The sequence below is a fragment of the Bubalus bubalis genome, chromosome 9, assembly GCF_019923935.1.
Source record: "Bubalus bubalis isolate 160015118507 breed Murrah chromosome 9, NDDB_SH_1, whole genome shotgun sequence".
Classification (NCBI taxonomy): domain Eukaryota; kingdom Metazoa; phylum Chordata; class Mammalia; order Artiodactyla; family Bovidae; genus Bubalus; species Bubalus bubalis.
Window position 1 is genome coordinate 17,386,391 of NC_059165.1, and position 26,266 is coordinate 17,412,656.

The following is a 26,266-nucleotide window of genomic DNA, read 5'->3' on the forward strand; positions in this document are numbered from 1 at the left end:
CCTGTTCTCCTAATTAATCAGATCTGTAAGAGAGCTGGTGAAATTTCTTATTCGTCTCCTGTAGAGTTGTAACCAGATGTTATATATATGAAAATATGCAGTTAAATCATGCCTTGTTTTTATTAGCTAAAGATACTGATCTTTAACATGAGTATTTAGAATAAAGTATTTTTGCAGATTTTAGTGTTTTCATGGCATCTGTTTTGCATCCTAACCAAAAAGGAACAAAAGATACTGCTAGCATAGTGAAACTTGGTTACTGGTAAACAGCTGAACATAAACACTTGGGCAGTTTTTAATAAAATTTGTAAAATACCGTTGCATTATAGCACCCCAAATTAGCTTATACTAAATGAGTATTTTAAAGAGAAATTATTTAAAATGTTATAAAGAGAAATGGATACTTGCTTTATCCTAGGCTGATTTTTTTTTCTTTCAGAACTAATTATTTGATAGTGTTTATTGAATAAGGTATACACTTAAATTAAATGTGACTAGTTTTATGTAATTTTTTAGGGAAAAAACTTTCAAAGTTAATACATGGTTCAGAGAGAAATATTGGCTTTATCTTTCATTCAAGTATTTTTCTTTTATAGTTATTTCTATATAGCCTCATAAGCGCATTAGCTAATTTAGGTTCATGTCTGATCTTTTGTAATAGATCTGTCACTTACAAAGAATAGGAACTACCTAGTTAGACCTTATCAGTTCATAAACAAAACACTGATTAATCAATATGGGGCAGCTTTTTTCATATTCAACATTGTATAATTTGAAATGTTATTTTCCTGGTACTCACCATCTACAAGCAATCAGAGGCCAGCCCATTTATAATAGGTTTTTCTCCTCCTAGCAGGACGTTGCTTTTGGCTATAAAAAGTTAATTTCAGATCCTGATATACTTGCATTAATTTCTGAGACATTGGCCGGGTGTAGTACAGCAAAGAATAACATGAACATCACACCACTGTGCTGTAGCTAATCGTTTGTTACCTCAAGCCAGAGAAGCAGTGCTAATGTGAAGGCCTCTGTGTGTCTGTGGAAAAGATGGAAGCTGGCAGAAAGAGTCTTAGAGACAGCTTCCTAAGGGTCCTGAAAAGACCATAACAAGGAGAGGAGAAAACAATAGCGACACTATTTAAAGGAATACATTTTCCTACTTACAGTGTTGGACATCTTTGGAATATTTTATGATTTTAAAACACTACTATCTTTAATAACAGACCCCATGTCCTCTCCAAACATCTTTGCTTCAGAATGGGAAGGCTCATTGTAATGTTATCTTTTTAGAACCATAAGTGTTCTCTAAAAAAACATATGACTGAGATGTTCATCAGCTGGGATGTTTGCTGTAATTCACCAATAAATTTGAATAATTTGACATAATTTCTGACAAAGATGAATGTTTCCACATTCATTTCCATGGTAAGGCAGTGTCTTCATGAAGAAACAAGTTTGACTGACTTTACCTGCCAAGTTGATCAGAAAAAAGAACAAAACAACCACCGTTTAGTCCACAGAATTAAAGCAGTTTATGTGTACAGATCTCCTCGGTGGCCTGTCAGCCCCAAAACTCGCGTGGACGGCGTGTCATTTTGGAGCCTGTAGTGTTAGACGGAGGCACAGCGCTGGGACTCCCCATCAGGAACTAGTGGCACGTGTGCTTTTGTGTAGGCAGTGGGGGAGGGTACAGAAGGACTGTCCATCATCAGTCATGGGACTTGGGAGTCACAGCTGGGGTTATCCCGTGCCTGCTGAAACTAGAGGTGCCGCCTAAGTCATTCTACCTGTTTTTTCATCTGTGTGAAAAAGAGCTGGATTGGATCGTTTCTAATGTCCCGGACAGCTTCTCATTCTTTTCTTCTGTTACAGGTAGTCACACCAGTAGTAATTACTGTTTCAACTGGTTTCAGTAAACGTGATGTTATGTGTACATTCATTCCTTTATGTAAAAGACCATAAGAGAGAGAATTTCATTGTGTTCGTGACTATCGGAATATAAGTTTAAAGGCATCAAGGCCTAACTCATCCACTCCCACAGAAAATAAAAAGTGGCATCAATGTCAAATCGGGGCTGCCTAGGTGGCTTAGTGATAAAGAACCTGCCTGCGAGTGCAGGAGATGCAGGAGACAGGTTCGATTCCAGGGTCAGGAAAGATCCCCTGGAAGAGGAAATGGCAACCCACTGCAGTATTCTCGCCTGGAAAATTCTGTGGACAGAGGAGCCTGGCAGGCTACAGTCCATGGGGTCACAAAGAGTCAGACACGACTTGGCAACTGACCACACGCAATGCCAAATTAACTTCTAGATGTATTTAATTCAAGGACTAGGAAATTTCAGCAGTGAGTTTCTCATCCTGTCTGTCTGAGGAGGAAAAGGACTAATAGATCATAGTTTATGCTGGTGGTTGTGTGGGAAGAGTCAGACTTAAGGAAGCTTTGCTTTCTTCTGACAACTTAGTGACAGAAAGTGGTATGGTAGATTTCATCATGACACCCACAGGAAGGAGTGGCAGGTTGGGTTCCTGTGAAAGTGGGTTAGGATCAGAACTATGGAAAGGCAACATCTGTTCCTCACTCCTGTTCATTGTCTTTTTTTTTTCTTTTGTGCTCTTTGATAGTCTCTCCTCCTCCCCACCTCTCTTATTATATGTTTGATCATGATAACCTTCCCCACAAGGAGGCCCTTCATGTCTTTTTCACTCAGGTTTCTTCTTATAACTTACTTTGAATGGCGTTGACTCTCCTCCCTTCAGACGTATTGATATTTTGTAGATGTTTGACCTCTGTCCTTTCACACGCCTTAGAAGAACAACGCCTAAGTATCTACCACTTTACCATTTCCCTTTCACCCTCTTCTTCAGTGGTTTCTCTGAAAGCATCTCTGTTGCTCTCCTATCTCCATACCATGTCTGTTTCATTTGTAATCTCACTAGATAAAACCTACGTGTAACTCTGTGTCATATACCACCTTTTATATTATTAACGCTCAGGAAAATAGTGTAAGGACTGACAAATCTGCCACCTCTCAGGCACTGCTTTAAAATTCCAAAAATGTAAATGAAGTAATTAACCCGATATGAAACAGTGACATATAATTGACTTTCTAAATTAGTGAACTACTGACTCTTTTTTATATCTTCGCCATTTTATGGGATTTCGCATTGGGTAAATTGGCTACTTAACAAAAGGTGTGATGTAACAAAAATTCTGCTTCCTACCATAATAAATACCAATGCTTATTAAACATCCAGTACCGTGCTGCCTAAGTATATTTATTTTAGATTCTTTCTGTTGGAATGATTTCATAGTCATGAAGCTAAGGCAATATTTAATGTTAGTCAAATACAAACCCTGTATCATTGACTCAACTGGTGGAATATCCTTGAAAGAAATGCTAATGAGCAGACGCATGAAGGAAAATGGAATCTGAAAAAAAAAAAAAAAATAGCCCGGAGACTAATTCTTCTTCATTCACACATAAACCCTTCCCCAGTGTAAATTTTTCAGTGCTATCTTGCCTCCACGCTGTCATCAGGTGTCTAAATGATAGGTTTCAGGGTTCTCCTCTTCCTGTTAGTGATCTGAAGTGCTACTCTGGCGTTCTCTATTACAGTGGACATTGATAGAGGACACTTACAGCATAGGGACTGTTGTTTATGGTTCCCTAGTACATGAACCGGAGAAGGCGATGGCACCCCACTCCAGTGCTCTTGCCTGGAAAATCCCATGGGTGGAGGAGCCTGGTGGGCTGCAGTCCATGGGGTCACGAAGAGTCAGACACAACTGAGCAACTTCACTTTCACTTTTCACTTTCATGCATTGGAGAAGGAAATGGCAACCCACTCCAGTGGTCTTGCCTGGAGAATCCCAGGGACGGGGGAGCCTGGAGGGCTGCCGTCTATGGGGTCGCACAGAGTTGGACACGACTGAAGCGACTTAGCAGCAGCAGCAGTACATGAACTCAGAAGTGCTCTTTTACCACATGTAGTATATGCACGTGTTTTCTGTGAAATTAAGGTACAGCCACAGACTTAGAGATAAATAGCTACTTTCATTCAAACCCCGTGCTTTCTTCCACCCAATGTGTATATGGTTTTGTGCAGTAAAGACAGTCTTTAGAAGTCATGTCTCAACTGAACATATTTCCAACCTTTTACATCCACAGACTCTTATCTTTTCAGAAATGTGAGATGTACTTTCATAAGAAAAGCGACTCCAACATATCGTCAGAATCATATTTTAAAATTCTGACTTAAAGGATTGTCCTGCTTTTTTTGATCACTACAATATACATTGAAACAGCCTTTATAAGTAATTAGTTGAATAGAAATTTCTTCCAGTAGCAGTGTTCAGTTGTTTAACCAAGCGCACAGGCTCCAGGTATTTAGCATAGGTTTCTAGGGAGAAGGTCCAAGGTCTAAGTTTCTAGGTCCAAGGACCTGGAGATCCTTGTTCATGTATTTTGAAACAATGTAGGAAGCCTATGACTTACATTTATTACAGTGATGTCACTTTCCCTTTTAAAAATGGGCATCACCTCTTCCCCAGTGTTTGGCAAGCGCTTATAACCCAAAATTGGTTAACACATGTTTTGGTGGTCTTACGTTAGTATAATATTAATATATCACAGGGCCAATGCCTGTACTAGAATCTAAAAGTAAAACTTCCCCAATATGTGTAAGTTAGACCAGTGCCACACCATTTCTATGTAAATCTGTGCCTACAGTTGAAGAAATGTGGTCAAATGAAGATTATCCTGATTTTCTAGAGGCCAAAACTCAAAAATGTCTGAAGGCATAAAGTAATATCTGGAAAAGAATCAAAATCACAAATGTCTTTAGTCCCAAAATTTATATACCTCAGTGTTTATTTTCCTTTTATCATAGAAAATAAAGGCTGAGATCTAAAGAGCTAACCTCACTACTTTTACAATGAAATTTTTCAGTCCACAGTCACTTTGCCTTTTTCTTCCAACACTCCTAGGTGTGGTGTTATAATGGCAGACATTAAAAAGTGATGATGCATACTTTATTTGAAGTTTGGAATTGTTTTGTAACTCCACTTAGGCTTGAAATCACAAGTGTACCTTGCTTTCACTGACATATACATTTCATCTGAAATTCAGAAAATCAAATTATACCCCAGTAGATTTATAGGATACCTTTTAAAATTTGTGCTTTTGGTTTCTTTATGCTTTTCAATAATCAGCTTTTCTGTCTTTTAATTTTGTGTTTTTCCCTTTTTAATCTATACTTTAGGGATAATGCAAAAATCTGAAGGGCTAGATAGTACAGCGTTAGATTGTGAGACCTGAAATCTAAGGTAAATTTATTTGATTTCATCAGTTCAGTTCAGTTCAGTCGCTCAGTTGTGTCCGACTCTTTGCGACCCCATGAATCGCAGCACACCAGGCCTACCTGTCCATCATCAACTCCCGGAGCTCACTGAGACTCCCGTCCATCGAGTCAGTGATGCCATCCAGCCATCTCATCCTCTGTCATCCCCTTCTCCTCCTGCCCCCAATCCCTCCCAGCATAGACATCAGTTAAATCATAATGTAAGCTTGATACACAGATACAACAATAGAGTGCTCGGCATTTTGGAAAAAATGATTTAGATTTGAATGGACAAGGCTAGTGCTTAATTTCACTTCTGGCCTGAAATGGACGGTGTGACATACCACCCAGCATCTCCTTCAGTAAAGAACATGTTGCCCCACGTCCTGGGAGTGCGCTCAGCAGACAGTCTTCAGCTGTCAGTTCCTCAAGCACTGTCCTGGCCACTGTGGTATGGATATTCAAAGAGAGAGCGGTATGGGAGATTAAGGGCCCAGCTGCCTGAGACCCAGTGTAGGATGACTCTAAAGGGTCATTCTAGGTCCAGGGCCCCGGGGGTTGTGCAGGGCTGTCTTGGACCTGCATCTTACCTTAGCATCTCTCTGCCGTTCTTGCTTTGTGCCCCTGCCTCCCCCAGACGCTGATCCCCAGGGCACTCCTTTGTAACGCCCTGCATGCTAAATTCAATCTCAGAGTCTGTTCCTGGGGAACCCACCTGTGTTAATCTGTGTTAGTCGCTCAGTCATGTCTGTTTGCAACCCCATGCATGGTAGCACGCCAGGCTCCTCTGTCCATGGAACTTTCCAGGCAAGAATACTGGAGTGGGTTGTCATTTCCTTCTCCAAGGGATCTTCTTGACCCAGGGATTGAACTCGGGTCTCCTGCATTGCAGGCAGATTCTTTACTGTCTGAGCCACCAGGGAAACCCAGCTTATGCTCTCTTTCTAAATATGCCAAATCAGATATTGCTCTGACTTCCTAACCATCACTTTCCCTTATCTATTCCATTTCTGTAAACAGCACCTCCATTCATTTCACAGATAATTTTTGAGCAAATGCTATGTGCCAGTCACTGTGTAGAGAAAGAGATGTGGTATTGGCCTGGAAAATATGATCCTTCCCCCTTGGAGCCTACATTTCAGTGGGAAAGAAAGATAGTGAATGAGTCTTTACCAGTGTAAGTATTTAAGATGGAGAAATGCAGGGTATTATGTACAGATAGTCATGGTATAAAGACACAGGATTTGGAGCTAATAGTCTAGCTGAGCCACATACTAAGTGTGTGACTATGGGCAAGTCACTTTCTCTAAAAGCATCGATTTCCTCATCTGTAAAACAGGTTCATAATCAACTACCAATCTGCTTAAAAAGAAATTGTTCTAATAAGATAATCTATATACTATAAACACTCAGAATATTGAGTCTCTACAGAATTTATCAGAATCTGACTTCCTTCCTGAATTGTGAGTTCTTCCAAAAGGTCAAAAATCAACCTAATGGTAATAATATATTATCTAGAAAGGTTGATAAATTAGAATATCACTCCCACTGTTTACAGTAGGTGGCAGAGTAGACAGTCTTTAAAATACATTGAAAATAACACAGGTAATTGGAGTCTGAACTTTTTATAAACATATTATTAAATTTATAGAATAACTTTGAAAACTTTAATGAAATTTCAAATACACCAAACATCTATGTGCAAATTCAATAAGTTTTTTTTGTCTCCAAATGTAGTGAAGTATAATTGGCAATTAAATTTTGTGTATTTTTAAGGTGTACAACCTGATGACTCCGGTATCTGTATACGTTGTGAAATGTTCAGCCACAACCGAGCCAGCAACATATCCGTCACCTCACCCCTAACGTAAAGGCTTTTTAAGAGAAATTTGTAAAATAACATGATGATCTGCACTCTGGTTATCTGCTATATATCTTTGTGGGAAGAAATCATATCTCTTTGTGTTTCTTTTTCCAAGACTTGAAGAAAATGCTTGTCTTTAAAAACTTCAGTATATTAACATTCTCCCAGCTGAATATATGTTTTATTTTATCTTGCTGACTTGTGGGCACTCTCCTAAGATTGCATAATAAAACATTTAATCACATAAGTTATCTTGATGAACCCTTACACCATTTTTTTAATCTGTGACCTCTTTTATTTTTTTTTTTTTCTTACAACTAGCTTGCTGTTTTCTTGATTAGTAAAGTAAGTTTCTCACACTGTTGCTTTTTTTTCCCCCCTCATGTGTGTTTTTGTAAGGCACTGGTCCTCTTTCCCTTCTCCCAGATTGTCAGTCACTTAATATGTGTTTTGTTTTGTTTTCCCCTTCTCAACCTGCCTTCCACATGCCTTTTTGTTGTTGAAGGGGTCTGCACGTGGCAGCACGGTCTAGGCAGGAAAGGAAAAGGAAGTGATCGCTGCTCTCCTCTGGCCGCCTGCAATAATAAATCATAACTTGCCATTCCCTAACTGGCGGCTGGAGACTTATCTTCATAAATGCACGTGACCCAAGAAGTTTCAGTTTACACACCCTGTCCCTTGGGGTTCTTGCCTGCGGAGAGCCTTTTTCCTTCCTGAAACTAGACAAAGGTTGTAAGAATTGAAGCGAGGGCTTCAAAGCACAGGAAGAGGGAATGTTGTCTTATCCTGTGGCTACCGTGGAGCTCCAGCTGGCCCTGTTTACCTACCCAGGGTGTAAGGCTACATGTCCGTCTGCGAAGGGCCACACCGTACTCAGGCTTGCCCTGAAGTTTTGAATTGAAGAACTTTGGGGAGTATTTCTTGTGTGTTTAACTGCATGGTTATTTTTTTGTTTTTGTTTTCATGATAACTCTCTAGGTTTAGGTACATCCTCAAATGGTTACGCATTGAGCACAAAGATTTACTCATTTGCTAGAGTGACCTTTAACTTCTGTATGATACGTATGCACATACTTTAGGGCTGAGCAACTAACATTATACATGCCATGGTCATATAATTTACTGTCCAAACCCAAACACTTTTAACAGTGAAAGGAGACACTATTAATAATTAACCAGGTCAGTAGGCATAAAGCGGGACAGTCCTGGGCCATCTAAAATGTATGGTTATCCCATTTATACCTGGTTATTTCCTTTAAAAGCATTTAAGCAAGTCCAAATCACTTTATGTAATGGAGGTGGAACTAGACTACACCCACTTTACGCAGGGGGGTGTAGTCGTTGTATGACGCTTCTTAACTACCCCATCGGCGCAAACGTTGATGTCACTAAAGTGTACACAGATGCCAGATCTAAAAGGAAGGATACATTTTTGAAATTTAAAATGAATGACAAGGTAATAATAGTAGCTGACAGTATTGATCGTGTATCTGCTTTATCACATTTATCCTTCAGCCACTCTATGAAGTGTGATACCCACTTTTGTTATTGTTATAATGATTAGTTTTGATTAATAATAATTTTATTATTCCCATTTTTGTATTCTTATAACAATTAACAAAAACTAAAAATTTAAGGACATCATATTCAAGAGCCTGTGCATGCTCCTAACTACAACGCTATACTGCCTTCCTCCGGACATACTTAATATCTCTGTGATTATCTTTTTAAAAACATAGTCAGATACATTCCCTTCTATGTAAAAAACAGCAGTAAAAAGACTCTCTCCGTCAGCTTGGCACTGCTAAGCCATGGCTCCATGCTTTGTTGCCAGTCCAGTAATTCTGAACGGGTTCACTGGTTCCCAGAAAGTGAGGTTGCCACAGAATGACTTCAACAATTCTGTTTTAATTTTCAAGTGCCTGGTGCTATTACTGGTCTAGTATTCTGATTACAGGATTTTAAACAGACACAATAATCAGCTCTTTCCACTCAGCCAGGTGGTTTTAGAATTATTGAACCACAAACTCTTAAGGAAAATGCAGCCCTTCATAATTTTTTTCCTTTATGGATTCTGTAGCTCTTTAAAAAATAATGCTGTCATTAAATGCATTCCAGGTCAAGCTTCTGTTACCTTCTGCGTTGAGGAAAGAGAATGCACTGGTTTACACATCTGGAGTAGTTTGCATTGTGTATTTTTGTGGGATCATGTGTTGTAATTGTGTCCTGTGTGTTTGGTCCTCTGCTAGTTGCTTTATATTCCGATGGTGGCATCTCACCATAACTCTGTGACTTAGCTCATTTATTATCTCCCTTTGACGTGGGATAAAAGAGAGACATGGAAAAAGTTTAAATAATTCACTCAAGGTGTTAACTACCAGAAGTAGCAGAGTGGGGATTTGAACCCAGAGAATCTGACTCCATCGTCCTTGGACCTAACCACCACACTCCTTATGAAGACTGCTTACTTGAAAGTGTCTACTTTCAAAGGAAAAGCAGAAACAGTGAGAGCTGAGTGTCATGCTTGTCTGAATTTCCTGCTGGGCAATTTAGTCCTCTTATTTCATCTACCAAAGTGTGTGTATATTTCATTATGATGAGTAAAGGTACTTCAAAAGCCTTGGGTGACAGAACCAAGGTTTTTATGTTGCAGCATAGGTTTTTGTGGGTAGCATGTTACTGGGATCAACCTGTACAATAGACTCTTCAGGAAGACATTAACAGAAAAGACTCTGCCAAACCCAGTGTTGGCCGATTAGTCGTCTTGGCCCTGGGCACGTTTTTAACTGAGTAGGCCCAATCGCACAAAAGGTAGAACGCGCTCGAGGGGACGTACAGGGAGAAAAAATGATGGGAGGCACTCGTGAAGATGTCACTCGAGTAGAAGCACTGAGTGTAATAACCATCTGCACTGAAAAAGTGAAAAGGTCCTTTCCAAACTTTGAAACAACTTAACTTGAGGAGCTCTAGAGGGAGCTGATCTATTTATGTACATATATATATATATATATATATATATATATATATATGTATTTTTTTTTTAAAGACATCTCAGACTTCAACTGTGCTATTAACCAGAGTGATGATTCATTCATGCTCATACAGTAGTAACGATCCTCCGATTTATAAATGTACAGTAGTGTCAGATCTTAATCTGAAGGAAACACGCATTATTTGATTTTCTTTGAGACTGTTCTTTCCTGTACAAGTGATTCACATGCTGTAACCCTCATAGTACATATGTGTAACACATGTCAGAATTTAAAAAGAAAGTAATGGCTTTTGCTGATGAAAGACTTTAAGCTATTTCCCTCTAAATCATGTTTAAAATATATTAAGCATGCAAATATAAATATGGGCCTGAATGCGCATATATTCCTCCCTACCCCTAAGCCACACTGGCTCTTTCAGGAGGTCCCCTTGGACTTTAAAATACAAGACATATTTATTCTGAGTGCCGTGGCTGCTGGGCCACACATATAGGAGAATAAAATTATCTATTTCACCTTTAGGTTAGGGTGAAGACAACCCAATTCAGAGTTCATTTCTTCTTCAGGTGGGGAGTATTGAATCTAGTACTGACTTGGATTTATAACTTCCAAAATCCAAGACCCTGGAGGAGAGACATGAAACTGCTCCCACAGATTTCATGGCAGAGCATCCTTATAACGTCAACATTTCCCTGCCTTCTATCTTCTAAGCTAAGACAAGGAGAGCAACTTTTTCATTTAATTTAGGAGAAATAAAAGACTCTTTAAGTTTTCCTTTGCTAAAAGTAGTCCACGATGGAGTTCTGGAAGAAATGAAACCCACGGAAAAGTGAACAGTTTGTAGGTACAGAAAGGGAATTAAGGAACTTTCAGGGTGACGTGAAGTATTTGGATTGGGCCAGGTACTTGTGGAGGTAGTAAGCAGGTACCTCACTGGAGGGCCTTGGAGAAAGCATAGTGAGGGAAGTTAGGTGGGCAGAAAAGGCCTACCTGATTCCTGGGGAGAGCTGGTAGCAGCCCTGTGAAAGGACCCTGTGCGCATGGAGGGGGCAAAGGTCGCTGCTGCTGACTCGCCTTCCCATGCCCCCTTCTGGTGCTCTGGTCTCTACCTAACCAAACACTCCTACACTCAGGAAGCTGTCTTATCTTGTTACATTTACTTAATATTTAAAATCTTACTCTTAACTCTGGAAGAAAAAAAATAATAATCGGTATTTTTTGCTCTGAATTTCAAACACAAGGAAAATTTTAATAATAAGGTAAGTTCAGTTCAGTTCAGTCACTCTGTCGTGTCCGACTCTTTGCGACCCCATGAATTGCAGCACGCGAGGCCTCCCTGTCCATCACCAACTCCCGGAGTTCACCCAAACTCATGTCCATCGAGTCAGTGATGCCATCCAGCCATCTCATCCTCTGTCGTCCCCTTCTCCTCCTGCCCCCAGTCCCTCCCAGCATCAGAGTCTTTTCCAATGAGTCAACTCTTCGCATGAGGTGGCCAAAGTACTGGAGTTTCAGCTTTAGCATCATTCCTTCCAAAGAAATCCCAGGGCTGATCTCCTTCAGAATGGACTGGTTGGATCTCCTTGCAGTCCAAGGAACTCTCAAGAGTCTTCTCCGACACCACAGTTCAAAAGCATCAATTCTTTGGTGCTCAACTTTCTTTATAGTCCAACTCTCACATCCATACATGACTACTGGAAAAACCGTAGCACTAACTTTATGGCTGCAGTCAACATCTGCAGTGATTTTGGAGCCCCCAAAAATAAAGTCTCTCACTGTTTCCATTGTTTCTCCAACTATTTGCCATGAAGTGATGGGACCGGATGCCATGATCTTCGTTTTCTCACTGTTGAGTTTTAAGCCAGCTTTTTCACTCTCCTCTTTCACTTGCATCAAGAGGCTTTTTAGTTCCTCTTCACTTTCTCCCATAAGGGTGGTATCATCTGCATATCTGAGGTTATTGATATTTCTCCCGGCAATCTTGATTCCAGCTTGTGCTTCATCCAGCCCAGCGTTTCTCATGATGTACTTTGCATATAAGTTAAATAAGTAGGGTGACAATATACAGCCTTGACGTACTCCTTTTCCTATTTGGAACCAATCTGTTGTTCCATGTCCAGTTCTAACTGTTGCTTCTTGACCTGCATACAGATTTCTCAGGAGGCAGGTCAGGTGGTCTGGTATTCCCATCTCTTAAAGAATTTTCCACAGTTTGTTGTGATCCACACAAAGGTTTTGGCATAGTCAATAAAATAGAAGTAGATGTTTTTCTGGAACTCTCTTGCTTTTTTGACTATCCAGTGGATGTTGGGAATTTGATCTCTGGTTCCTCTGCCTTTTCTAAATCCAACTTGAACATCTGGAAATTCACGGTTCACATACTATTGAAGTATACTGCCATACTTAAGACATTATAACAACAACAACAAAAATAATGGCATCTTTCTTCTTTGAAATATTGGTATCGGGCTCATGAGCTCTTAACATTTTTAGAAATTAAGATCCATTTAAGCATCTAATGAAAGCTGAGCATCCTCTCCCAGAAAAATATTCATGTCACATACAGATAGAATTTTGCAGAGAATTTCAAACATGTCCTTATCCTTGGATCCTAATAAAAAGCACATCTCCACCTTAAATTGACATACAGTAGGACTTTGGTCACTTGGCTTCTGTCCTTTCAGATTTCTGAGTTTTCCACATCATCACAGTCTTCTAGTATGGACTGTTAAGGAAGTTGTCTTCCTACCCGTCTATGCCTCCACCCTTTCCTTGCTTTAGCTATGTTGCTTCTAAGGTCTGTCTCTTACACAGTCTTGGTTGCTGTGTTCAGTCTCCCCCCAGCCAGCACTGCCATTCTCCAGCATTTTCCATCAGTGCTCATTCCCAGTGACGGAGTGAATGGGGGCTAGAAACCTCCCCAACAAATGCAAGACGCAGAGACCTTGGGCGGAAAGGGCAGCTGCGAGTAGGTTGGCACTGCCCGTGGCAGCAAGGCCAGCACAGAGGAGAACCATCAGGAAAACTCAACTGCTAAGAGTTTCACCGATTTACAAATCTCCTAATCCTTTACAGTCAAATATTTGAAAATTTTTGTGACTGAGTTCATTTGTAAACAGCTCTTGATTCAGAGCCTCTGGAATCAGACCATTCCCCTCCTCTAGTAATATAATATGAAAGTGCTTTTTAAACTGCAAAGAACTAAAACAGCGTAAGGGAGGATCATGCTGGATTATAATGTGATTTGATGAGATGTGAAGAAAAGTTATACATCATCACCTCCCTTTGTGTGAAATGTCAGCCAGATGAGCAAACAGACTAAAGTCCCCCCGCCACCGCCCCCGGTAGTTAATCTATCAACTGTATATTTTTCCAGGTTTGTAAAATTTTAATCCCCAGATCTTCTACTTTTGCACTAAATCCTCAGCCTTTTCAACTCTTAACTGTATATCATTTCACAGATGGCCCTCGATATCTAGTGTCTTCAGTCACTACCACCTTTAATTTAAGTCAGCATGTGTTAACAACAACCAAAAGAAAATTGAGCACAAATATTTTTGAATGCAGACATATTCTTAGAGTACCAGGAGACCGCAGTGTTCTTATTTGGTAACTTCAGCAACAGTCGTTCTCCGTGTCTAAAAATGTTCCTGTTTAGAAAATGAGCAGAAGGACATACAAGTTCTTCATGAGCCAGGTGGATTCACTGTTGTGGAACTGGGGGTTTTATTAGCTGATGTTGGTTTAAATTTCTGTATTCTAGTGCCATTCTGAGAATCTTATTTTTAAAATAAAATCTAGAGGCAGGTAGCGCACTATTTAATAATGAATATGAAGTCCTGAAATGGAGTATTATTTTATGCTTTTTAAAATATTATCGGTATTGCCAGGTGAATGTTGCAGTAATATTATCATGTTGATAACCAGCATTGATTTTAAGATTTGCACATTACATAAGCAGAAACCACAAGACACAAAGATTTAAGGTGCAGAAGTGCTGCTGAGGCAGCATTAACAGTGAATTAGATTCCCATTAGGTCCTGTTCGGTGAAAGGGGATCTGCATATGTAGAGTGTAAAGGAATTTAAGAGAGAGAGAGAGATTTTTAATTCAAAACGCCAACAGGCATCATTTGGTATTAGAAGCATGGCTTGCACTGTTTTCTGTGTGAGCTTTCATCATTGTTCAGAATTCTTCCTTTTTTAATGCAGTAATTTATTTTTTAGACAATAAATTAATAGCACATGATAGAGAAATTGCTCTCTTTAGAGGTAGAAAAGACATTTGATGCAAAGAAAGAGTGAGAGCATGGCTATGAAATTTAAGGCTATTAGATACTGTATTTTAACTAATTTTTTATTAAGCTTTCTTATGTTTGTTGTGTCAAATTAGAGTTACTAGTGTTAGCTGAGTTAGAATGTTTTTGATTCTTTTAATCTAGAACTATTATTAAATATTTTTCAGGCTTCTTTATTTTGCAGACCTCTGATAAATTCTTCCATTTCTTCAAACCAAGTAGCTCTTTTTAAAGCTTTAGAACCATTTAATTTTATAGAAACAACATTCTATAAAAAGAAGTTAAAGTATAATCATTTTTCTGCATAAAGAAACACATTAGAAAACAAAATACTGAAAATTAGCAGAAGTTAGTCCTGAGTTGCTAAGAGTGAACCCCTGGTACTGACTTCCCTGAAGCACTGAAATAGGAAATGGTGGAAGAAGCTTGTAACAGAAGCCCTCAGGGATTCCTCCTCGTTTCCCCCGTGATCCCTTTAATCCTTGAATTGTCAAACCACATGGAAAATGATAGAGCTGCGTAGCTCTAAGTCTTAAGTGGTATTATCTTTAAAAAATACATATATTACATCTTTTCACATCTCTGAACAAGAATGGGGCGTGTTCAGCGTAGAAAAGAGTATAGCTTTGAGCAAGAAATGCATATTGCTTTTTCATTTTTAATATTATTATTACCTATGACTAAGTTTGTACCCAGTAGGGAAAACAATTATGGCCAATATTTTATTTTCCTTTTTAAAAACAGATGATTCAACGAGAAGCAGATGTGAAAAGCAAGGTGACTGCCGTGGCGTTGACAGACTCTGTTCACAATGTGTGGCATCAAGAAGCTGGCAGAACGATTCGAGAATGGATGCGAGAGGTGAGATGATTTTTTGTTTTCAATGCTGAGATGAATGAGTCTGAGCCTTTTATATCTGGAGCCCCCACCAACTTATATCACCTCCCACCCCCAAGCTCCCTTTCTGGAGGCAGAACATTTAGAGGGAATAGAGAAAACCAGACATGGTTGAAATAATAATAGAAAACCCTTTGGAAAAACGATTACTTTTTTGGAAGCCCTCCTCCCCCACCCCCACTTTTTTTTTTTTTTTTGGCTTTCTATGGAATATATGTATGCATATAACCGATAGTAGGAACTTTGACTGAATAAGGTCATGATCTGTTAGGTTATTATTCCCCAGTATTTACTTTGCCCATCAGCTATGTATCATTGATACTGTTTAATTATAAGAAAGAAGGTCAGTGTATGCCTCTCTTAAATGGATGGCTCACTGCTGCCAGTGTGGGGAGAAGAAGTAAAAAGCTGAAATAGTGCTTGGCGGACCCTTGAGCTAGAAGAAACCCAGGGGCTAGTCATGGTCCGCCTTAGGCTAAGAAAGCTTTTCATACTTCCAAAGGGCTTGTGAATCTGAGAGTGTACAAGGACTCCTTCTGGGTGGTTCAGACAGTAAAGAATCTGCCTGCAATACAGGAGACCCGGGTTTGATCCCTGGGTCGGGAAGATCTCCTAGAGAAGGAAATGGTTATCCACTCCAGTATTCTGGCCTGGAGAATTCCATGGACAGCCCATGGGGTCACAAAGAGTCAGACATGGCTGAGCGACTAACACTTTCACACTTTCATTGAAAATGCTCCCAGGTTTCAAACACCTTTCATCTCACCATTTCCTTGATTTCTATTGCAGATATATAGCTGAAACTTCTTTTTTATTTATATTTACCTTCCTGATATTATAAGAAATTAACATCAGCCATACCATGCTTTAGCAATTATTTAATCAAATCAATATATATATTTATATGAATGAGCTGGTTGACCTTCCTGATTTTCTTCTAGTTTTTTTTTTTTTTTTAAAGAGAGTACCCAGGTATTTATTCAGCTGACCTCTCACCATAGGGACAGTGAATAACTTATACCAGTTCTCATGGTATACTGTAAGGATCAGAAAGATAATGTTTAAAAAGAGTTTTGAACAAACAGAAGGTCTAAGGTATGTAATCGCTTAGTGGTGTTGCCGTATCACCAATCTCTTTTCACTGTCATTATTCTCCATTATAAAAAAGTGCTTTCATCATGCGAAAGCCCAAAATATTTTTACTCCACCTCTCACAATAAACATATAAAAGTGGGATTTTTTTTAATCTCTCCTAACACCCGGGTGTTTTCTGACCACATTGCTTATCGCATTTCCTCCTTTCAGTTTAGCTACATCCTTTATTGTCATTTCCAAGGACCTAAATTCTCTTAAGAGAAATTTTGTATGTTTTATGACAATTACTTTTTATCCATCCAAATGTATATATAACCAGCTCCTAGTATTATGTAACTAGTAAAGTTTATAAATGATCTCTTGGTACCTTTTTCCCACACACATAACCAATATAGAATTTAGTACTTACCCCAAACTAGAAACATCCCTGTTTATCATTTTTTAAATTGTGAGGTCTTCATATTCCGGGTGAGACGTATAAAAATAATTTATCTAGATTTATTTTTTAAGTATTTCTAACTAAGACTGGATTAGGCATCCCCTTCAAAAGTCAGAATATATTGATCTGTGCATTTTTTTCATCTGACTGAAATAGGCAGTAGCTGAATTCATCTTAATTTAATCAAAGAAGAGATAGAAAGTAAGCAAAGGGACGTCTTACCTGGGCTCCAGGCTGTAAGGCTGAGTGGGCAAAGGTGAGCCCACTTAGCATAAGGAGGACATTATGCTAAGTGAAACAAGCTAGACACAGAAGGAAAAGTACTACATGGTCTCACTTACATGTGGAATCTAAAAGAGTCGAATGCACAGAAGCAGAGAACAGGATCGTGGTTCCTAATGTCAGGAAGGTGGGGGACACAGGGAGATGTTGGTCAAGGATTGCAGGGATATAGAATGCACAAGTCTAGACACCTAATGTACAGCATTTTTAATACTGGAAATCTGCTAAAAGGATAGATTTCAGGTTCTCTCACCACACACACTGAAAAATGCTAGCTGTGTAAACGAGAACATGTTAATTGGCTTGATTACAGTTATCATTTCACTGTGTGTATGTATATTAAATCATCATGTTGTACAACTTAAATATATAGTTTTTATTAAAAAAAAAAAAAGGCTGAGGGGGCAAACATTATTTCCTGACATATCCCTGGTCTCTGAAAGTCTGCTGCCAAGCGAGATGTGTGGTTCTATGTAGTAATCATGAGCCCTCACCCATCACCATTCAGTTATGAGCATCTGTCCTGGAAATACAACCTGGTGAATAATAGTTCTTATCCGAGGACACAACACCTTCCATATTAAAGAGCAACCTATAGACATTGATGATTTACAACTCATAACAACGAGTAAAAATCTACACTCAACCAGGGCAAAGAGCATCTCCAAATACTTCCAAATATCTTGCACAGAAATACCTACTACCTGCTTCTCTCTTTAAACTTCATACATTAAGGTATAACCTTTGTATAAAAATTTTTAATTCACTTCATATCTACACTGAAATATTGTCAGCCCTTGATTTAAATGTCAATGTCACTCAGCCTTGTGACCTACAGGCACTTCTAAGTTTATATTAATAACCCCAAAATTTTGGATTTCACAAAGACAGTATACAGCCACAAAAAACTGTAAAGTCATAATTTCACAGTAAAAGACTTTTAAATGGGAAATACTTAACTTGAAGACATCACTGTATTGCCTCTTTTTTCTCTTTATCCCTCAGACCCAGAGAAACTGTAGTTACAGGATCCATCTCAGTCTGCTGGCTCTGGCCAGAGGCTTCTTTCTCTCTGCTTGTTGGTTGGAATGGGGCTGAGCTGCATCTGAGGCTTAAGCATGGCTCTGTTGGTACCTCTAGTCCAGCATGTCTTGTCCACTCAGGACAACTGAGAATACGATTGCTGGGGTCTGGGAATGCTTCCAGCATGATGTGAGTTTAGCAGGGCTTTCCTGATGGGCTACTTCTAATCATCATCCAAGACACTTCGCTAGTGTTCATCTCAGCTGAAGAACTGGGATAGGGTTCAAACGGAGCATTGAGAAGTGGGGTAGAATAAGCACTAGGAAAACAGTGAAAAGAGATTTGGTTTCTAAACTATAGAAACACGTCTCAGAATAGAGAATTACATTTGATAAGATGGAATTTCAGATAGACTGAGTTCATATGTCATGGCTGTATGTCTTTCCCGTGTTTCCTTCCCTTCATACACTTCCGAGTTTGTTTACATTATTTTATTTCATTATACTCTGTCATATGGCAAACGTATTTCTAGCTGGCTTTGTCCTTTTCTCTATATGCTTTTCCCAGTGGTGTAAAAACTAAAAACGTCACAGAAACATGAACACACCATGCATGTACGTCAACTTACGGTATCAAACCTTTACAATCCTGTACCAGCACTTTGTCATTGCAGAGAACTTTGGACATATTTACTTTAACTATAGGGTGTTTATTTTCTATCCTGATTTTATGAGAAATCAAAACCTAAAGATTTGCCTAGATAAAAACTGAAATTTCAGAATCATAAAATGGTAACCTGTATTTTCGGAGAAGGCAATGGCACCCCACTCCAGTACTCTTGCCTGGACAATCCCATGGACGGAGGAGCCTGGTGGTCTGCAGTCCATGGGGTTGCTAGGAGTCGGACACGATTGAGTGACTTCACTTTCACTTTTAGCTTTCATGCATTGGAGAAGGAAATGGCAACCCACTCCAGTGTTCTTGCCTGGAGAATCCCAGGGACGGGGGAGCCTGGTGGGCTGCTGTCTATGGGGTCGCACAGAGTCGGACACGACTGAAGCAACTTAGCAGCAGCAAGCTGTATTTTGCTTTAAATATTTTGAGTTTAAAGGTGACCTGGATAAAATCCATTTTGTGGATTTTAAAGTGAATGATAGAAAGTTAGAAAATGATTAATCAACTGTATACTATAATGTACCATTAATATTATTAGTACTGAAAATATCCTATAATACTTACATACATGAAGTGTAAGTGAACAGTATTAAGACTGACATATCACCTGGGTTATAGCTGACTTTCATCAGATTTGGAGGTACCTCTAGAATGAAGAATAATTAAAATATATACCTAATCGCTGCCTGTCGGTAGAGCTAATTGCTGTCATTGAAAAGACTAAATTGTTTAAGAATTAAGAAAAAGAGAGGAAAGAGAAAGTCATTCTTCAATGAAGCTATCTCCCAGTATCACTTCAAGCCTATTTTTAGTACCTATAGAAGTCATGATTTTTGAATTTATTAAGGGTTGTGATGAATGATAAAACAAATCATCCATTTATATATCTTGACACTGTTTTGGAGAATACTTATTTCTTACAAGCAAGTGTCACATTGTATATAAAAGCTGGCTAATTGTGTGCTAATCTTCTGCATTATCTAGAACTCTCTGATGTGGTGTTCTATCAATAGTAATATTAATTTTACTTATTTCAAATGTATAAAATATCTTCTAAGACCCTATTTCTTTTATAATTTCTTATCCCTTACATTGTATAATTTTGCATTCAGCTGCTAATTAAGATTAGGAGTGCAAATTATAGAATACATATCCACTTTAAACCATCAAGCTTTTGTAATACATGCAAATAGTAATATTTTATCCATTTTAAGTATAAAAAGAAAGAAAACATTTAAGAACATTACTAGATGTTGTGTTTGTTTTCATGTGTTTTTTTCTTCCACACAGTTCAGTAGTTTCATTGATCTACTGTTTCTTACAAAAATCTGCCATGCTTTGTGAACTTCACTTTCTAATCTCATACAGCAACCCTTCCTTTATGTTATTCCTGCTCTCCCTGGTCCCAGAACAGTAGGGTTGCCTTGACAAATCTATTCAAAAGCCATTCCTCGGCCTTTATTGGTGGGGACTGGGGCCTTTGAAATTCTCTCCTCACTGCAACACAGCTGACATCTTCTTCCAGACAGAATGAATTAAGGAAATACAATAAGACACTTGATCTACCAGTCAAGGATCTTTCCACAGTGAGGACGGATTCCATGGTGCACAACCAGGACAGCAAGCGTCTAAATATACACAATACGTGCTTGTTTACGAGAATAGCAATCAGCGAGTTTTCTGACATGATTGATAGGATGATTTCTTTTAAAATAAAATCTGCCTGGAAATTCAGTGTGTGTGTGTGTGTGTGTGTGTGTTGGAAATTTTTTTAAAGCCATATAAGGTTAATCACATTTTTTAAGCCATACTTCAAATGTTGTTGTTGTGTGCATGCTTAGTCATATCCGACTCTTTGCAACCCTGTGGATTATAAACCGCCAGGCTCCTCTTTTTGTGGAAGTTTCCAGGCAAAGATACTGGAGTGGATTGCCATTTCCTTCTCCAGGAATCTTCCCAACCCAGGGATTGAACCCATGTCTCCTGCATTGGCAGGCGGAATCTTTACCACTGTACCACCTGGGAAGCCCCCAGACTTCAAATATACACTTAAAATGTATAGAAGGAATATAGATTATTTCTATATCATTTAAGTTGTAAATCATCATCTTAGAGGTTTGTCTTTAATATTGAAACTTTTGTGTCTTCAGACAGAGAGCTACAGTTCACCAGATTGTGTTTCTTTTGATCTGTTTGATACAGCCTTCACTGAACCAAGTTGAAGTAAAAATTAAAAGATTTTATATTTATATGGGCCATTTTGAGGATTAGTTGCAAAATTTATTTCCTCTAGTATTACAGAGACAAAGAATATAGTTTTAAAATAATGCTGTTTTTTACATGTTCAAATTAATGTTTATTTTCATCTAAAAACTAAAACTAGACACCCTTTTCAATTTCCTTTAATTAAAATACTAGACTTCTTTTATAAGTATATTGCATCATGGTTCACAGAAGGTTACATGTCTTCTTAATATCAGGACAGATAATTTGCTAAATTGTAGAAGATGAACTTTTTCCCACAGTCATCTTACTCATGAATAATTACTGACTGTTTACATAAGAGGATTTCTTATAGTATATAGAGGTAGAGTATAATTATAATGGCTGATTGTATTGGATAGATTAATCTCTACAGCCTAACAAGTTGGTCTTGCCTTAAATTGTGTTTCAAGAGAACATTGTCTCTATTTCATTGCAGAACTGTTGTAATTGGGTCTCTAGCTCAGAACCATTAGACACATCAGTGGAGTCCATGCTGCCTGACTGTCCCCGAGTCTCAGCAGGTATGTCTTTGATGAGAGATGTATAGAATGCTTTTAAGGTGAAAAAATATACTAATGAAATGTGGTATTCTATTTTGTGAATTAAGCATGTTGTTTTGCCTTGAATCTGAATGAATTAGTGGTAACATATGGCATGGGGTGGACCCACTACCAAAAATGCATTAAGTGGTTGAAGATGCTTACCAACAAACTCAGTGAAGAAGAATAGATGCAAACAACTCGAGAGTAATATAGACAGTTGTGTTGAAGCTTAGGGAGACAGGTTGTATAATTAAAACAAGGACTCAATAGCCATACAGGATCTCAAGAGTATTTGTCTCTGATTAATTACCAACTCAGTGATCCAGTAGGAAGCCAAGACCGTGAGTTCAGGGAAGAGAGATTGCTATGGCCTAGAGTCTACAGACATTTTTCATGTAAAAGCTTTTGGTTGGACCTGTTGTGTTAGATGGGACTTGGATTATAGGAAGACATGCAGGCTGATACTCTGGACAAAAGAAAACACCAATGAAGGAGGAAGGGCTGGATGAATCAGAAGATGGCCATTTCATGGGGAACTATGAACAGGCAAGACCAGCCTGTCCACTGAAAGAACAGACGTGGTGGGCTGAGCACCTGAGGAAGCAAGTGGGCTCCAGACAGTTTAATGTTGGTGTTGACTTCCAGCCTGAAAGATCTGTACTTTAGTCCCTCATCTCTAGGTCAGAAGAAAGAGTGACATTTTTTCTGGTTTGGGCTTTCACAGTTTTCATGATAAACACAAAGTGAGCAGTAGTGTCTGATTATGATACAGAACAGAAATGGGTTTCCTGGTCATAGGTGCCAGAGAATAAGCAGAAGTTTTGAACATGTTGTTGTTCAGTCGCTAAGTCATGTCTGACTCTTTGCAACCCCGTGAACTGCAGCAAACCAGGCTTCCCTGTCCTTCACTGTCTCCCAAGTTAGCTCCAAATGATGTCCATTGAGTCAGTGATGCTGTCTAACCATCCAATCCTCTGCCGCCCTCTTCTCCTCTTGCACATGAACTGCTCCATTTAACAACCATAGGAGATAGCTAATCGCAAAGTACTTATATTTGCATACATGTTTATGTATTTGAAGGAAGTAATTTGGAGAACAGTTCAGCTACTAGGTAAAGAACTCTTACGATAACTAAATTTTACCATCATTAATACCTAGGCTTGAACTGAGTTTCACTGTTATTACAACTAAACTTTCCAGGTCTATCATTCAGGGTTCAGTCAGAGAAACGGACTAGTAGGAGATATATATGCTACAGGGTGTGTGTGTGTGTGCACGTGTGCATTAATTACAATATATTCTCTTTATTATCAGTGGTTATGTTTTGTGAAATCTCTGAGAACACTGAATCAGTGAATACTGAATCATTACTCCTAAAGAAAATGCAGGATTAGGTTTGGAAGCTTCTGGTCACATTTTCATCAACCGGTCAATGTATGTAACTTTGTTTTATGAGTGTTTCTGTTTGAAGATGCCTTGTTTAATATATAGTTGATTCACTAACATTGAACTCACAGTCCACGGCACTGACTCATGCCCGAATAGGACTTACTTTCTCCATAAGATACATCACTGTCTTAACACTTCAGCATGATACTTGGGCACCATTTCAGAGAACAGAATCATCAACAAAAACACAGCAATGTGAAAAACAGGGCACTAAATAGTCTGCAAAAAGGATAATTGTTTACAGTACAAAACTGGATCAAGAATTCAAAGCATGACCTTGTTGGACCTTAGTTAGGGATATGCCTGTTGAGCTACTCAAATTTTTTTTTTACCACGTTCCACATGTGCACATCCACAAATAACAAAACACCATGAGTACTGATTACCTTTAGACCAACAGAGCCTACAGTCGTGGGAATGGGAAGCAATAGCTTTGCTAGTAGCCACCAAGGGTAATGAGGAGAGAAGAGAAGCCAGCCCCAGTTCTACTCCTCATTCCTAGATACAATATCAGAAACAGGACAGGGCCTGTAACTGAGTGTTCAGAAAGTCATCCCACCATTCTCTGCAGCCCGCTGCTTATGGATAATGGGGAACATGGCAAGACCCGTGACTGTTGGCAAACCTCAGGCCCTTTCTCACCCTCTTGCCTGCTCCCCCTGATGGAAGCCAGCTGCCACGTTGTGAGCACTCACGCAGAGGCCCACATGGCATGGAATCCGTGTCTCTGGCTGGGAGCCAGCATGGATCTAAAGTCTGCCAACAGCCACGTGAGTAACCCTGGAAGAGGATCCGAGCCTTGAGATGACACCAGCCTCAGCCAGCACTCTCACTATGGCCTTGTGAGAAACCCAGAGCCAGTCGTCCACCTAAGGCACCCTCAGATCCAGGCCCAGCACACGCTGAGACTGATAAATGTGTTATCATCATAAGCTGTGAATTTAGGGGGTGCTTTGTTCCACAGAAGTAGGTAGCACAACAGGCTTAACTTCAACACTGCTGGTCGTTCAAGCCTAAGTGGAAAGAAAACGCAACTTTTTTTGAGCCTCAAGCTTTGCTTCTCTGATACATTAGGGTTTAAGAGTAACTCTTTCAAAAAAGGCACTCTAAAGCTCTGTGAAGACAATTCATTCCAACCCCTGCTCCTCCACTACCTCATTAGACTTTGCTGTACAATTTACCAGAGATAGATTTCCTCTTTATCACGCTCATTGGATCTTATACTAAGTCGTCAGCTCTTGTCTGAGCTTATACTTAAGCTTATACTATTCTGCTGTTCTCTGATCAAATTTTTCTTAGAACAGAGCTTGCTGCTTTCTGTAACCTTCTATTTCTTGTGTTTTTTGTTTTGTTTTTTTTTACTACATAGAAAACTTTTATTTTAATTTACTATACATATTTAAATTTGAGGCAGTTACTAGGTAGATGCACTCTTCTCTGTAGGCTTAGTTTGATCTTCTTGTGGTTTTTATTCCAACAAATGTGACTTAATTCAGAAGGCGATTTCACATGCAGTCCGCATTTGCAGTTATTGCCCACTTTTTGAAAGCTTCCTTTATGCCTCTTCACTTTTACAAAAGACCTGTGTTAGTACCTGTTTTCAATAACAGAAAGAAACCTAAAGAGGATTTTTGCTTTCGGGAAGAAAGGCGAAAGCAAAAAATAGCATACAGCATTTGTTTTCAGGGAGCCATCATAGAGGCAGCAAGTATCCTGAGCTTCAAGAGTGGGACCACCGAGGTCCTTCCCTGGGAACTACACTCCAAACCCCAGCATCACGTTGCCATACCTGTGAACTGTGCCTGTGAGCATCTGTGCCTTATCTTGAATTATTCTGGGGCACCCATTAGCAAAATGTGTCCTAAGGTAGTCGCTTCTTCACTTTACATCATTTGGACTTATGAAAGATTTCACAGGAGTCACCCTACTTTCAGATAGTTGGAAGCACCTACATCCATTTATTACTCAGATTCATTGAGCACTTATGTTCCAGGTACTGCTCTGGAAGCTGGGGACATAGCACTGTCTCCAGCTATGCAGATAGTATAATATCCTGCTATTGTCCCCAGGACATAGCAGATAGTATGACGACTATCTTTCCCCCCCACCCCAAAAAGCGTTTTAAAAAAAAACTATTTCCAGGACCTCTGCTGCTTTTGAACCTGGCATCAACACTGTATGTGTGTTCAGTCGTGTCTGACACTTTGTGACCTCATGGACTGCAGTCCACCAGGCTCCTCTGTCCATGGGATTCTCCAGACAAGAATACTAGAGGGGGTTGCCATTTCTTTCTCCAGGGATCTTCCCTACCCAGGAACTGAACTCATCTCCTGCATTGGCAAGCGGATTCCTTACCACTGAGCCGTCTGGGAAGTTCAGTTCAGTTCGCTCAGTCATGTCCAACTCTTAGGGACCCCATGGACCACAGCACACCAGGCCTCCCTGTCCATCACCAACTCCCAGAGTTTACCCAAACTAATGTCCATTGAGTTGGTGATGCCATCCAACTATCTCATCCTCTGTCGTCCCCTTCTCCTCCTGCCCTCAATCTTTCCTAGCATCAGGGTCTTTTCAAATGAGTCAGTTCTTTGCATGCAGTGGCCAAAGTATTGGAGTTTCAGCTTCAACATCAGTCCTTCCAGTGAACACTCAGGACTGATCTCCCTTAGGATGAACTGGTTGGGTCTCCTTGCAGTCCAAGGGACTCTCAAGAGTGTTCTCCAACACCACAGTTCAAAAGCATCAATTTTTTCGGCACTCAGCTTTCTTTGTAGTCCAACTCTCACATCCATACGTGACTACTGAAAAAAGCATAGCCTTGACTAGATGGACCTTTCTTGGCAAAGTAATGTCTCTGCTTTTTAATATTCTGTCTAGGTTGGTCATAACTTTCCTTCCAAGGAGTAAGCGTCTTTTAATTTCATGGCAGCAGTCACCATCTGCAGTGACTTTTGGAACCCAAAAAAATAGTCAGCCACTGTTTCCACTGTTTCCCCATCTGGGAAGACCAGGCATCAACATTAGGTTGCATCAAATGAGAGAAGAGTTAGGGCCAATACAGCCAGCATTTTCGGTACCTGCTTAGAAAAATTGAACGGATTTTCTGTCA

At 39.4% G+C, this 26,266-nt stretch overlaps 1 protein-coding gene across 14 annotated transcripts in view; it reads left to right on the top strand.

Moving 5' to 3' along the window:
- FAM172A (family with sequence similarity 172 member A) overlaps positions 1-26,266 on the top strand; it is a 414,351-nt gene that overhangs the window by 256,252 nt on the left and 131,833 nt on the right. For 12 of the 14 annotated variants that reach the window (XM_044947299.2, XM_044947287.2, XM_044947297.2 and 9 more), the window contains 2 exons: positions 15,235-15,351; positions 21,603-21,687. In XM_044947299.2, coding sequence (XP_044803234.1) covers positions 15,235-15,351; positions 21,603-21,687 — 202 coding nt within the window. Of the gene's footprint in view, positions 1-7,115; positions 7,451-15,234; positions 15,352-21,602; positions 21,688-23,022; positions 25,439-26,266 lie in introns of those variants that run through there. The other 2 variants (XM_044947289.2, XM_044947298.2) reach the window with 2 other exon arrangements.